Below are 15927 nucleotides of genomic sequence, written 5' to 3' on the forward strand. Positions count from 1 at the left end.
AAAAAAAAAAAAAAAAACGGCTAGCAATTAAGAAAATTAGGAAGCACAAAACATTTATGAAATTAGTTGGAATGTAGAAAAACCTCCTATGCATGCTATGTACTTGAAAAGAAAAGGAAATCATATCTATATATTTTTACTATCTTTATTTTCGTCGCATCATAAATCAATCTAAAATAGTAATGGAGCGCGAACATCAAGTAACTACACATGAATATCATGTCAAATTAAAAGGTGCATGCTAGTCATTACAAAAAAAAAAACTAGCAATTAAGAAAATCAGAAAGCAATGAACATTTATGAAATTAGTTGAAATGTAGAAAAACCTCCTATGCATACTATGTATTAAAAAAAGGGAGATCATATCTAAATATTTTTACTATCTTTATTTTTATTGCGTCATAAGTCAATCTAAAATAATAATAGAGCTTGAATATCAAGTGACTATGCATGAATATCATGTCAATCTAAAAAAGTGCATGCTAATCATTACCAAAAAAAAAATACTAGCAATTAAGAAAATTAGGAAGCACAAAACATTTATATATTTAGTTGGAATGTAGAAAAGCCTCATTTGCGTACTAAGTATTCAGAAAATGGAGATCATATCTATGTATTTGTACTATTTTTATTTTCATTGCATCATAAGTCAATGTGGAATAGTAACGGGGTATGAATATCAAGTAACTGCACATGAATAACACGTCGATCTAAAAAGCGCATACCAATCATTACAAAACACAAAAAAAAAAACCCCTGCAATAAAGAAAATGAGGAAGCACAAAACATTTATGATGAAATTAGTTGGAACATAGAAAAGCCTCCTATATGTACTATGTACTATTAGAAAAAAGGGAGATCGTATCTATATAATTTTACTATCTTTATTTTCATTGCATCATAAATCAATCTAAAATAGTAATGGAATAATAATGGAGCATAAATATTAAGTAACTACGCATGAATATCATGTCGATCTAAAAATCAAATAAATGCAATTTCCAACTTCTATACTTCTTCTTTTTTAATCTATGCAACTTCCAAGTTATATACACTCTTTTTTAATCTATGAAAAAAGTATTGGAATTTCACAAAACTTACCTCTGTTATTTCGATGTATTCCTCCTCAAAATTTCCACAAGAGATTAGCATGTAAACCAGTAAATGTCCTGGCCAGGAACCTTGAAGGTCAATGTTCAATAATCCAAAAGCGCTCCCACCAAACTCGAATACTCGCTCACAGAAGACGACGAGTTCTCCAGAGCAGATTGGCTTACAACTTGCGTATTTCGGTTTACTTTCATCATGTTGTTTGAAAACGGGCATGTGAACATTAAAATATGGTTGATTTCTTCATAAACCCGATTTGTTTCCCAGTATGGATATATTAGTAACAATTTAATCGGTAAACACACTAAGTACTTACTTCATTAGTAATTTAGTAGGCGACGGCTAAAAATTATAGGGAAGGCAGGGATAATTAGAGGGAGAAAGCAAAGAAAACCAAAAAGAATTAAACGAAAATTTTTTTACATCGGCTACCCCTCCCTCCACCGCCATGTTCAATTCACTCGCTCCAATTTGTCTCGTCCTTAATTAAATTTAAGTTAATTGCAGCTGAGAAATAATCTCCATCACCCAGAAGACTAAATTCGAACCCAAGAATAATGTATGGGGGCTCCGGAAAGCTCGGCCGAGGCGGCGGAGGTGGCCGAGGCGGTGGCGCCGGGGCCAAGCGTAATATTCACTCCACTTTCCATCCCCCACCTCTTCACCGCCCACCCTCCGCAGCTGCCCCAGGTGGGCGGCTCTCCATGGGCGGCGCGGGAGCTGGAGCTGGCCCCCGCAACCGGACTGCTTCTGCCTCGGCCGGAGCTGCTGCTGGTGCTGCCTCGTCGTCGTCTGCGTCTGCGTCTGCGGAGGAGTCGTTCAGCCTTGTCACTGGGAACCCTTTGAATTTCGCTATGATTATTCGGCTGGCGCCGGACTTAGTTGAGGAGATCAAGCGAGTGGAATCTCAAGGGAGTGTGGCACGGATCAAATTTGATGCCAATGCTAATAATCCTGCGGGAAATGTGAGTTCCATCATTCAATTCTGGTGCTTTTCGTGCTGGGGTGTCAGCTTTATCATTAGTATTGCTTTATGTTTGCTCTGTATAGTTATTTTTTGAGGGAAATTTGATGGCTTTTAGGTGTTTGGGATTGCGTTATGGGTCTTACTTTGCTGCATTTTCATTTTTAAGTTAATGTATGCTTTTTCTGGTGTCTTTGAGAGCAAGGGTTTTACTGGCTTTATATGGTCTGCATTTTGACTTCATGTAAATATGAAATCTGCTGGGTCGACCTGAGCGTTAAGTTCCCTGCTGGGAGGTGTTTTTTGTTTTTGTTTTTTTTTGGGGGGGTGGGGGGCCGGGGGGGGGGGGGGGGGGGGGGGAAGAGCACATTACCTATATTCCCATTTCATCAACCAAAAGATATATGAAGCTGTGGAGATAATTGATTATCGTAAGCATTACTTGAAGTTAGTGATGCCTTTTAACTCTTTAATTGCCTTTTCTGTTTTAATGGATTATACTTCAAGGGAGGATTGTCGTTCCTGTGAAATCCATAATTTTTGGAAGGATAAGAGAAAGTCAAAATTAAAGAATGCGTGTAGTCTTTGATTGCAAATGTCGTGTTTTTAGATTCATTGGATACATATTTAGTTGGAGATGGTAAAGCTTGATGGGAGGGGGTAGAAATGAATGGTGAAGAAAAGGAAGAAGATGGTGGAATGAAACTGGGTCATGAAATTTTAGTTTTGTCAATGTTCTCAAGAGGTATCTCCTTTGGCTGGTTGTATGCTGAGCAAGATGGAAAATAACTTCACAAGATACTCAAGTTAGATTCCAATTGCATAATTAACTTTCAGGACAGACAAAACAATGACGTTAGAATGTTCAAATTGATGAGTATTACCGTAAATAGGGATGATACTTCCCACACAAAAAACCACTCTGTCATCTACATGGAATTACGTTGTAATAAGTTAATGTAAAATGAGAAGATTACCTTCGGTAGAAACACTGTAGCATCATATTGCTTATAACTAGGGTTCTCGTTTAAGAGCAAGAGGAGTATGTCACATACAGATGCAGAGGCTGAATGTGTTGCCATAAAGTGGGTGAAGACCATTGCTGGAGCAAAATTTAAGTTGTGCATGATTTTATGAGTTAGATTCCAGAATGGAATCACCAATTCTTACAATGACAATTAGTGTGTTCAGTGTATTCCATGCATTTGGGATAAGTGCATTTTATCGTTGCATCATTTCTAGCAAAAGCATGAAACCTTTCAGCCATTTCAATATTCTAGACATCACATTCAGTATGCATGTGGTAACACATTGCAAAAGTTACTCAACTTAAGCAGCCTTTCGGTTATTCAGAATGAGAGTGTCAAAAGCAAGATGAAAATAAAAAACGCTAAAAATGATATAGGAGAATGATGTTAAGCTTCTGATAAAAATAAAAAATGAAAAAAGGAATTGGAGAATTTATGAAAAAGAAAGAAGGGGAGGGAGATATTATACCAATTCCTTTTTTCATAAATTCTCCAATTTCTTTTTTCATAAAGGGAGATATTGTATAATAGCATGCATGCTCATTGTCAATAAGGTTATAAAGCTTTTATTAAGAGAATTCCATGAGCTTGAGCGACGCTGGCGCAATGACATGGTCTTGGGTCTTTCCTTTTTTACGCTTGAATTAGAGTAAGACACTAATATACCATATGCAGCTCAAATGAGACATACAATTCAGTAATTGCACCTTAATGTTGGGTGCCTGTGCAATAGGCGTTGGGTCCTATACATGATTCAAAAGAAATGAGACGCTTTTTCTTTGCTCTAGTAGCATTCCTTGCTTTTGTCTCCAATTAAAAGATATAAGGAGTGGAAATGCTTGGGGCCTAAGACCTTCCTGAAATTGAAGAAGAGATTAAAGATTGAGATTTATGTAGACTACCTAAATGAAATGCTTTCCATGGGCTATCTCTATCTTTTATGTTCTCCAATTAACTGTTTCTCTTCATTTATATTTGTTGATTCATGACAATCTGGGAAGTCCTTTCTTATGTGGGAACAGTGTGATTGGACAAAATGGTTTCGACTTAGTAAACTTCTGAGCTTTCCACGTTTAACTATTTCTCTTGCCAGTAAATGTGACTTGATCTCAATGACTCAGATGATCATTGCAGCAGGCAAGCGTGAATTTGTCCAGTAAAGTAATAAAAATAATGCGTGGTCTATCATTTTCTCCTGTTGTGCATGATTTTGGGTCCATTGGCACTATGACATACATTAGAAGCTCAAGCATTCAGTGCGGCACAGTTGATTCTTCTTCTTCTTTTTATTTTTCCCCTTCTTTTTCAATAGTGCTCCTTACTGTGCACTTGGATGCTAAGTTGCATTCTTCAAGGCACACCAAAAATTTCTATTTATGCTTTTCTCGTCTATTTGCCTAAGAATAAAATTTGGCTGACAACTGTAAGGTCGTGCATATAAATCTGCAATCAGAATACAATTAGGCCAACAAATGTGAAGTCCTGCATATAGATCTGCAATCATTAATTGATTCAAATATGCAAAGTAATTATTTCTTGTCCTACCTCTAACCAAATTGTAACTGATCAAGCAGGTCATAATGGCCTTTTCATTTCTGAAATATTGTCGTTTATCAATCTACCTCTGCAACAGCATATGTGACCAAATTTGTGATTATGATATTTCCATTTCCAAAAGTTGTATTTATTATTTGCCCACTTCTCAATCAATCTAGTGGTACTGGTCTTTCCATATAAGAAAATTGTCTTTTGACTTGTCCTTTGTTTTTCTTATTTACGAGTCATATCAGCATAAGAGTATGTTGGATGTGCCATAAAAATTGATTTTGCATATTGTTTCGACTCGTATCCATTGTTGATTGGAGTAGTCCTTTTCCTCCATAGGTTATAAATGTGGGTGGTAAGGACTTCAGATTTACATGGTCGCGAGAGACAGGAGAACTTTGTGACATATACGAGGAGCGCCAAAGTGGTGAAGATGGTAATGGCTTACTTGTAGAATCAGGGGGTGCTTGGCGAAAGCTTAATGTGCAGCGGGTTTTGGATGAATCAACTAAAAATCATGTTAAAAAGCTTTCAGAGGAAGCCGAACGGAAACTTAAATCGCGCAAGTATGTTGTTTTTGTGTTTGAAGAATTTGTTTACATAGCGTATGTGATCTTTTTTATTAATGTTTTCTCTTCTCCTCCTTTCTGTTATTTTGTGATGGCAGAGCAATTGTTCTAGACCATGGAAATCCTTCTATGAAAAGTCAAATGAAGGCACTAGCTGCTGCTGAGAGTACGTATTCTGTTCATGCTTTATGCTATACCTGTAAGACCATTGGTCTTGAAAATGTAAGACCATTGGTTTTGAAAAATCCACTGTAGGATAAAATTGGGGTGTGCTATCCTTTTGGCCTATCTACTGTTAAAATTTTTATAAAGTATGTACCCATACATATATTGTTTGCCTTCGTTGCCATTGACATTAGCTGCCTTGAAGATTTGGACTGTGTGAGGTAATAGCATTCTTGAGTCTGTGTTTGTGACTGAAGGATCTTTCACATTTGTTGCTATGAAATGTTGACATGCTTTGTGTACTGCTTGAAGAAAAATGAAAAAATAGTAGCTAATCATTCAGCATTTCCTTGCCTTCCAGTTTCTGGCAAGTATAACTACTTGAAGTTGTTCATTTTCTCGTTCAAATCAGTACTTCTAAAATAACAGGCAGGGGCAATTGGTTATCTCATTAAAATGTGAAAGCCAGATCTAAACTGTGCACAAGGCCGCCCGAAACTGCATTTTGGATGGGAGGAGATAGGTGTTGCACATCATTGTTTCTATGATGTTTGAGGCTGTTTTATTTGTTAATGGAGCAATTTTATTGATGCTTGCTTTGTCTGATAAAATCTTCAAAGATACATTTGTTTCATTTTGGACTTTGTTTAATTTTGCTTTCCTTTTAAAGTAAATGAGAATTAGTATCCTATTATTCCAGTATCTATTGGAAGCTTAGGAACAAGTGGAAGCTGAAGATACAGAGAAACTATGCCATTGTGCTTGTGCCTGTTTTACTCTGTACATTATACAACAAGGTTTTAGGAGAAAAGCAATGAAATTTACAGCATTTTGTGTGAGATACATGTAAAGGAACATGGTGGAAGTATCCATATTGCAAGCGCATAATTAAAAAAAATGAACATGTGAATAGCATGTTTTCTGATATAATTTTTTTTTTCAATTGTAGAGGTTCATGTTTATTTGGTTCCCAATGCAGTATTGGAGTTATGTACATTTAGAAGTCCAATAAAGAATGTTGACTTTGATACCTTTTGTATTATTAGCTTTGCTGGAGAAAAGGGTAATTGTCCAGTGAACTCGATAAAATCTCGAAGGTCATGTGGATTTACGAAGTTATCATTTTAATCAATACGGCCAAAGCAACTTCTTACATCTGTGTTCACATTTTATAACATTGGAATCAAGGAGCAATCCAACCCAGATCCAGGATTCTGTATTTAATTTTGGAAATGTAAATTTGGGACTGGCCTTGGGGAAAGGGATTTTATCTCAAGGTGGAAGTTTTCAACTGTTTTCTTTACCACAAAAACTGCCTTTGGTGTTGGGATTTATTTTAGAATGTGCTCATGAAGTGGGCCCAAAAGAAGGATGTTCTGTTCATTTCAGCAATGTTGTTTTAAATGTGGATCCTATCCTTTGTTACGTATGTGAATTTATGACACGTACACAAATATTTTCATCGTTCCTTCCAGGTAATCCTTGGAGAACAAAAGGAGCTCCTTTCAAGAAGCGGAATGCTGAGCCACCTCCAGGTAATTGGAAGATTGAAATCCATAACTTCATCTGTTAATTTGCTTTCTTTAGTATGAGTTTTTGTAATCGTGCAAAGCACTAAGGCAACCTAGGCTGTCATCAGATTCATTATAAAGATTATTTTGCATTCTTTTCATTTTCTGCTCTGCTATATTGATCTTCCATTTATTGCTATAGGAGGGCCCCCAAAATCTGTTCATAAATCTGGTTTGACTACAACACCACCTTTAAAGAGCAGGCGCCCAGCTTCACCTCCATCCTCTCCACCTGAGCAATCAGGTGCTCCAGGATCTCCATTTGGAAGTGGCAATATTACGAAGGGACATGGAAATGTTGAAGATTTCGGGTCTCTTCAAGCAACGAGTAGAACTGTTAGCTCTGACAATGATGCTACTGGCAAGGTGATTACTAGTGCTGGCAGGGGGAAACCAGCGCAGAAGGGAATAAAAGGGGCTCAACCCTCTGATCTGCGTAGTATGCTGATTTCTCTTCTTAGGGAAAGTCCTTCAAAGGGAATGAGCCTTAAGGTAATCTGCAAATCAGCTTCACTTGTGTTGTCTGGTTTCAGTAATGCTTTCCTTTTCCTTTTGATATTGAATCTAGGTAATTCATTCAAGTTATCCTTTACAATTTACTTCACTGTTGTAAGCCTATCTGCAGTAGAAACAGCTTATTTTACTGGATGCTGTAGATGATGTACTGTTTTGATTTGTATGATTACTTATGATTCATTAGGCCTTAGAGAAAGCCATTGGAGATACAATTCCAAATTCAGTGAGACAGATTGAGCCCATTCTGAAAAAAGTAAGTTGTTGAAAATCCTGATAAGATTATAGATGAGATTAAGGCAGATCCCTTATTGTTGTTTATATTTCACCAGATTGCCACATTTCAAGATTCAGGCAGATATTTCTTAAAACCAGGAGTTGAAATAGAAGGCTTCAAGAAAGCTTCATCTGGTAATCAAAGGTACCTGCTAAATTTGTTATATCTTTTTTCTCTTGAATTTATAAATCTCTCTTATTCCTATGTAGAATGCATGTATTACAAGACCAGCAAATGTACTATTCAAAATCAGAACTCAGCCAATTTATTCTCACCCATCAAGGATATTTAGGAGAAAATTATAACCAACATTTTAGAACTAGGGAGTTGTACTTTTTGTGACTAAACCTTGAAATAAGGCCTAAGCACCTTCATAAGCCATTTTTTCCCTCTTTTGCCCTGTATTCTTTGGAAGGATTTTCTTTATAATTGAAATTGTGCTTAAGCAATTATCTTCTATTTTCTCTAAGCACACAATTGTTTCAGAAAATGTCTGTTGATAACTATTTGGAACTTGTATGCTACATTAGATGTATGGAAATATTATAAGTTCAATTCTCAAGAGACTAACAAGAACGTTAAACGTTACCAAGACTATTTCAGAAAACGTTAAACCATGACAAGTATTTGCTGTATAAATTTGTTTTTTCTAGACTACTGATATAAGACTTCTAGTATTTTTCTTGGGGAAAGATTATGGTTACAAAGGGTTAAATAGGAGAAGGCCTTTCAATTTGAAGTGGTCAGGAATTGGTTGAATTGTTTATCAAAGGCAAGACTTTTTCGTCTTCATAAACCTTCAAAGGATTCATTTGTCCTTTAATGTACTAATATTAGAAGAGTGAAGTATATCTGTGGTTGACCGCTAAGTTTGTGTTTGATAGGTATAAGTTTACCTCTAAAAGAAATAATGTGTAACAACGTGAATGATACTCTATGCTTTGGTCTATAATGCACACCACTAAGAACGGGTGCACTTCTTATTTATGGCTCTTCAGTGCACTTCAAGCTTGGGAGCTTATGTACAAGTATGATTGTGACCTTTATTCATATTGGTAACCTCCCAATAATATATATGAATCCTTGTCCTGGCTCAACATTTCTTTCCTTCCCCAACCCCCAAACCAATTCCTTGCCGCCACATGCATTGATCATAGGCCTGTATTATTAAATAAAAAAAAGGAAAGCATGAATTTGTTTGCTAGCATTTCTGTAACTATTTATTGATAGAATATTTTCAAATCAGCCTTGAATGTGAATTTGATACTGCTACTCTCTGCTTATCTCATGCCACTGTGATAACTCTTCGTCAACTGATGTTTCAAGTCCCAGTTTAATGGCTAGTAAGGTCATGCTATCTTGGAATGCTTCCTAATTTCAGAATTCTTCTCAATTTGTATGGTGCATATATCTCTAGAATTAGAAATGCTTTCACAGTTCTTACCTCCTGTTGCATTTCCTCTTCAGTTCCCCTGAAGATAGTTACCATCAATCACCTGCCCAAGATGACCGACAAGCTGCTCCAGACACAAGCTTTCCCTTGAGATCTGATGCCAATGAAATGGATGAACAGGCTGAATTGGATTTTAAGAATGAAGCAGCACATATATCACAAGAAAAAGGTGTATTACATCATTCATATCTTTTTGGGGACAAAAAAGTCTCTGATAATAGTGAAGGGCCTATAGGTAGCTCCAGTGATAGTGGAAGTGATAGTGATAGTGAAAGTGACAGCAGTGATAGTGGAAGTGACAGTAGTAGGAGCCGAAGTAGAAGCCCAGCGGGAAGTGGGACGGGAAGTAGCAGTGACAGTGAAAGTGATGCCTCTACCAACAGCAAGGAGGCATCCGATGAGGATGTGGACATCATGACAAGTGACGATGACAAACAGGCAAAGTATAAATTGCAAGCTTCTGGGCTTGTGTCTTCTAGATCCCCACTTCTGTGGAGGACTTCAGATGTTGAGCCTGATCATATGGGCAGTGATGAGAAGCAAGATGGTCATGTTTCTGATGTAATCGAGATAGAGAAAGATATGCCTGACAATCAACCTGCTGTGGGTATGGCTGCTGCTAGCATTTCAGTTCCTAATAAAGAAGGTCAAAAACCGGTTGAGCAGACCACACCTTCCTTGTACAATCATCATGAGGATCAAGAAAGAGAAGACCATATGGTGAAGATACATAAAGAAACAGGTAATATGTCCAGAGACAGATTTAACCATGGGCAGTCTGATAGTTCTGAGAAGGCATCCAGGGGTAAATACAAGAGGGTTTCAGATGAAAAGGATGTTGAAAATAAGCCTGACCGCAGTAAGAGATTTAAGCCTGGGAACTCACATCAAACAAAAGTCTCTCCATCTAGGACCACTGCCTTTGAGAACAGTTATCAAAATTCATCTCCTGATAGGTCTTTTGAAGAACTTCATAAGGGGCACAATAATCAGATGGCTGACAAAATTAAGAGAGATACTAATAGTGGCTTTGGATCACAAAAAAGCCACATTCATACAAGTTTAGGGAAATCGACTTCAGATTCTGTACAGCCGATTCAAAGATCTGCTGATTCCAGTGCACGTGCAAAACCTTCTGCTTCAGTAGAGAGGCCGGGTAAACATTCCGAGCACTTAGGCCGCAGCATTAAGCACCCTGAGAGATTGCATCCAATGACTGAAGGTGTTCCAGTTCAGAAAGATAAACCTAACAGGGAAATGCAAGACAACTATGGTTCTATTAGTTATAAGGGACCAGGTAAAGTCTCCAAGGAAGATTTGGGAGAAAAGTATACAGCTACTTTTGACTCCCGCCATAGAAAACATGAAGCATCTGGAAGTGTGAAGGATTTTGGATCAATTTTGAACTCCAATCCGGGGTATCCTCTGAAGGATGAAAACATAAGTGCAAGGGACAGATCTGTTGTAAATGGACGACCAAATGCACTTCAAAGAGAGCTCTCAGACTTGGAGCTGGGTGAACTTCGTGAACCATTGCCTGAGGAAACGCCAGGATTCAGAAAGCAACTAGATAGAAAAAGCTCCTTTAAACAATTAGAGAACAAATCATTAAGTTCAGAAAATGGGAACTTAGATTCAAGTAAAGCAAAAGTAGGCAGTAAGATGAATGCTGACTCTAGGAAATCTTCTCCTGTACATACCAATATTCCATTCTTGGGCAGTTCAGAAGGCATATCAAATAGGGGGGTCCATGAAAACTCTGCTGAAGATCTTTTGAGACCTAATCAGAGAGTTGTACAATCTCAACAGAGGCACCAACCCAGAGTTGATTATGCTGATGCTGGAACCCAGCACAATGGAGTGGTGGAGTTGAGTGGCAAAAATAGACAAGGTGAGGTTGGAAGAAGCCTAGATGCTACCCCAGAAGTTCAGGGAAACATTCCAAGTAAAGGATTAGCTTCTGTGTCACAAGAGCATGATGCAAAGCAGGGGGCTGTGCCTCCTTCCAGAAAGGAAAAGAGAAGGCAAAAATCCAGTACAATCCCTGATTTAAATGATAAGCAAAAGGATACTTCTCTAACAGGGAGCAGTGATGGGTGTCAAAAGAGGAGAGAATCTTCTTCAGATGAGAATAGTTGTCCATATTCCAAGTATGAAAAAGATGAACCAGAGCTTAAGGAACCAATAAAAGATGGCTTTCAGTGAGTACTGCTGTTTTCTAGCATTGATAGAAGTTGTTTTTCAGTTGAGTATCAGTTTGCTTGAAATTTGACATTGTGAATCCTGTTGTGCTTATCCCTCTTTTAGGTATAAAGAATATGTGGAGGAGTTTCAGGAGAAGTATGGTATCTACATTTCATTGAACAAGACCGTAGAGTCCTACAGGTAATTTCAACCAATTACTTACATTAGTGGTTTAAACTAGATAATTTCCAGTTAAGTTCTTGTTGTTGGTCTGGAAAGTTTAGTTTTTTTTATCCACATTGTTATTTATATGTCCAGGGAAGAGTTCCTTAAATATGGAAGGGATCTTGAGGCTTCAAAAGACAAGGATATGGACAGATATCATGATGTTGAGCGGCAAATAAAGGAATCTTATCGGCATTGTGGAGAGGTACTTTTGTTGTTGCCTTCCTCATCTGGTGGTTTCTGCTTGTTGGAAAGCTGTGTGTCTTTGTGTTGCCAATGTATTTTCATGATAGAACTAGCACTCCTGAGAACTTCAAACTTTGACAAGATAAGAGTTTTTAAAATTCCGATAGACTTCAGCATTTATGACTAACCCTGCCTGGGTCCTTTCTAAAATAATAATTAGGGAGTCAAATGCTGAACTGGCCTTTGGCCTTAAAGGCCTGCAGAACTGAAGTTTGCATGACCCTCTAGTTGGATGCATAGATATTTTCTTCTGAGGTGAAGTGTCAGCAAGTCAGAAACTGCGTTTGTTGCTTGAAATTTTGATAAATTTCTTTTCCTTTGTTATGTCTAAAAGTGTTGTTTTAATAGTTTTCGATGTTATTTCCTATACTGCTTCCTCCTTCCGCCAGGTTAAAAAAAGAAACAATGATTAATTTATGGTTTATAAAGAATTAGGCAATATCTAGGATGGTTCTGCAAACATTTCCAGAAATGTTATAAAACAAAAATGTTTGGACTTGTTTTGATAGTACTACTTGTAATATCTGTGTATGCCAGACCAAAGCAAAAACTTGTTTTGATGATTCATCTGCAGAAATCATTTTTGTGATTTTATTCTCATTGATTATTATCAGAATTTGTGAAAACATATTGTTAGTGAAGAAGATAAATTAGCTTGTGGTATCATTGTTGTTTTGGTCTCTCCATTTCTCTTTATCATGTGCATGACTAATTTTATATGCTTTCTTAACTTTTTAACTATCATGAAGTTGGACCAATGTTTGTTGAGAAGCTTACTGACTGTCACTTGTATGGATAACAATCACAGAGATTCAAACGGTTGAAGAAAATATTCCTCGTGCTGCATGAAGAATTACAGGTGATTCTTTGACCAAACTTTTTAAATTCTGGTGTGTTGCCTCTACTTAGTTCTTTTATCTCGTTGATCTTGTTTTCCAATGAGTTTCTTCTGTTGTTCTTCCATGCAGCATTTGAAGAAAATGATTCATGAATTCGCTGCTCCATACTTGAAGGATTAACAGTCTAGTTTGTAAGGCTGCATTTTGGAAATTCTGTTCCTTCCATTTATTTGAGGTGGCTTCAACATTGGTAGACCTGCTTTTCATGGCTGGAGCTTGTGTTGATAATACATATAAGAGTGCATCTGGCTCGGAGTTGCTTCGTGATATTATTCTAGAGAAGCAAAGAGATTCATTTAATAGCAGCCAATAGAGGTGAAGATGGAGTTGCAGGGTCACAACATTGATGGCCATGAGGCTGTGGTGATTAATCCTGATCTGACTTGGCTCACCGGTACCATAATGCAAGATGCATTTCACAGGATTTTGACACCCCAAGGAAAGGGTGAATGTAGATTATTTAGAGTTTGGATGTGTACAGGTGTCATATGGAATTTTCTTTTCGGTAAAAATTTTGTGGACTATTTATTTCTTCGTCCTTTTGGTGACAATTTTTGTGACCTGTTTGGCAACTTTTTGCCGCAGATTAGCTAGAACCCTCCTTCACCTGACCTGTACAGTTTCTATCTCTTTTTTTTTTTGACACCTTTAGCCATGCTTGTTGAAGGTGAAATTCTTGTAGCGTAATTAGCTTTTAAATCTTTATCCTCGTTAGCTGTATTTTTCAGTACAATACTGTTATAATTGGTCCTATAGTAGGAGAAGAGAAGGGAGATGAACCTATCTAATCTAATCTAATCTAATCTAATCTATTGAGAGGGGAGCTGACTAACTACTCTCTGCTCCTTTGATTGCCAGTTGGTTGTTAGCTGTATCATGCCAACGAGCTACCAAAAAGATTCTGTCATGTACGTTTTCCTATCTCATAGCCATGGATCAAAAGTTTAATTAGATACGTACATGAATTTCACAAGAGATTTTTTATATTCTTAAAAATAGAGATAAAATATTGTTGTTGTACTTACGTTAGGGTTTAGGGTTTAGTTCTACAAGACTTTTAAATTCTTGTAGAACTATTAAGGCTCGGATAAATTCTTGCATTGGAAACACTTGCGAGGGTGATTGATTCACATAATAAAACTACTACAAGGCTCGGATAAATAAGTATACACCTTCATTTTTAATTTTATTTTTCTTTTGGAGCCCCAAGTACAGACCTTCTTTTTAATGTAATAGTAATAAAATGATTGCATCCAAAAACTTATTGGATACCTTTCACGCGATCTTCTTCTTGTATATATATCTTACATATATAAAGCATGAATCGCTTATGAACAGTGCGCAATGGACCGGTTATCCCGTGATTGTTGTGACTTTGAGGGCCGTTTTGGTCTTTTGGCTGGGTGGCACTGGTTTTGAACAGTATCAAGGCATTTATGAACCGTATCAAGGCATGCACTTCCCACGCCCAATGCATGTGGTCTTTCTCCACGCGTCCCAGTATTCCACACCACGACTCGCCTTTTTGCACCTCCGACGCTACTTAGTCTGCTGCTACTCGGACCGATTCTCTCTTCAATCTTCAAATTGAGATAATACTGCGGTTGAAAATTTTGGTTACTCTATTAAGTCCGATTCCATATGGTTATGATAATATCATTATTGTACTTTGCAAAAAATCTTACCTTCGTACGCAAGGTAATCTCCATGTAATAAATATTTCCTGCACAAAAAAAAAATTATATATATATATATAAGGATCTCTATGTAAACATTTTTTTTTGGCAAAAGGATAAACTTTCTTCATAAAAAAAATGCAATTTAAGAAATGGATTATAGTTTTAAACTTTTACGGTAGGCCCAACTTTTTTCTTTTGAGCATGAAAAAATGATTCAATAAATACATATTTTCTAACCTTAAACACAAGTTTATTATCCCATTTGTAGAATAGTTCCATCAGTTATTTCTTAGCGTTTTATTCTAACCTATCCTTAAACACAAGTTGATTTGGAATTCACCATTTAAAGTTTCCAACTATCTCTTGATTTTGAATACCACTTTTGTTAAAAAAGAAAAAGTAAAAGAGAAACTCACTTATTTTAGCACATGATTTAAGAACACAGAATAACCTATAAATTTGCAGCTTATGATACAGATTACCAAAAAAAAAAACCAACAACCAAGTAAGAGAAAGAATCATCAAATAAGTAAGAATTATAAATCCAACGAACCTATAAAGTAGAAAAGAAAAATTTTAAGCTCATTAAATTATTAGATATTGTATATATCTAAGCCATTATCTTAGTGAAAATTCAAAGAGCTTCTACCATGCTCCTCGTACTCACCACATAAAGTGTTGCCTCCTATACAAATTATCAAAACCAAAATCATCAAAATCTCCAAAAAAAAAACAAAGAGATAGCCAGCCTAAAAAATGGAAGAAAGAAAGAAAAAAAAAAAGAAAATATGTATATTCACCCTTGCAAGTTAAAGTTATTCAATATTGAGAGTTGAGGCTTATTTTCAATAGATGATGTCCTATCCAAAGAAACCATCGTTACTCCCTCCATTCTTGAACACTTTTAATCTATCAATCAAACAATCATTTGAATTGCAACAAAAAGAATAGGATCCAATATGAAATCCTAATTAGGAAAAATGGTAGTATATATAAACCGAGGTCATGGTGGGCTAGAGTTGAATAAAAATTATGTGTCATGAATATAGGACCTATTAATGTAAACAAAAATGCCACTGAATATACAAAAAAGATTAATTCAATTTTACATTGGTTTGAAAATATTTTTAAATATGTTTGAATGCTCATTCAAGTCTAGCAAACAAAAGAAAATGACAAACCCATTTTATAATTGTCTTTCTTTATTTCTTTCTTCTAAAAGATTGTTAAATGCGAATTACTAGCAAACAGAAATTGTCAAAAAAAAATGAAAATTGTCAAATTACTTGTCTTAGAGAAGTAACGTGACTAATAAGCAAGGCTACACATTACATATATAGCTATATGCCTTTTAGTTTTACCTAATTTTAGGCATTACTTATTGATTAATGCTACATTAAGAATGTTAAATAATCATGCCTTTTAGTTCTGCCTAATTTTAGACATTACTTACTGACTAATGCTATATTAAGAATGTAAGATAACCTGATTTCAAAGTC

General features: G+C 36.3%; 1 protein-coding gene across 1 annotated transcript; it reads left to right on the forward strand.

Moving 5' to 3' along the window:
- Positions 1–1184: 1184 nt before the first annotated feature.
- LOC140005874 (uncharacterized) lies at positions 1185–13469 on the forward strand. Its single transcript, XM_072047016.1, has 12 exons — positions 1185–2075; positions 4987–5213; positions 5315–5382; positions 6857–6916; positions 7095–7444; positions 7653–7721; positions 7798–7886; positions 9210–11396; positions 11503–11580; positions 11698–11809; positions 12659–12709; positions 12819–13469. The coding sequence occupies exons 1-12, from the start codon at positions 1668–1670 to the stop codon at positions 12867–12869; spliced, it is 3750 nt and encodes a 1249-aa protein (XP_071903117.1). The 5' UTR covers positions 1185–1667; the 3' UTR covers positions 12870–13469.
- Positions 13470–15927: the final 2458 nt, after the last annotated feature.

Source organism: Coffea arabica, chromosome 4e, assembly GCF_036785885.1.
Source record: "Coffea arabica cultivar ET-39 chromosome 4e, Coffea Arabica ET-39 HiFi, whole genome shotgun sequence".
Classification (NCBI taxonomy): Eukaryota; Viridiplantae; Streptophyta; class Magnoliopsida; order Gentianales; family Rubiaceae; genus Coffea; species Coffea arabica.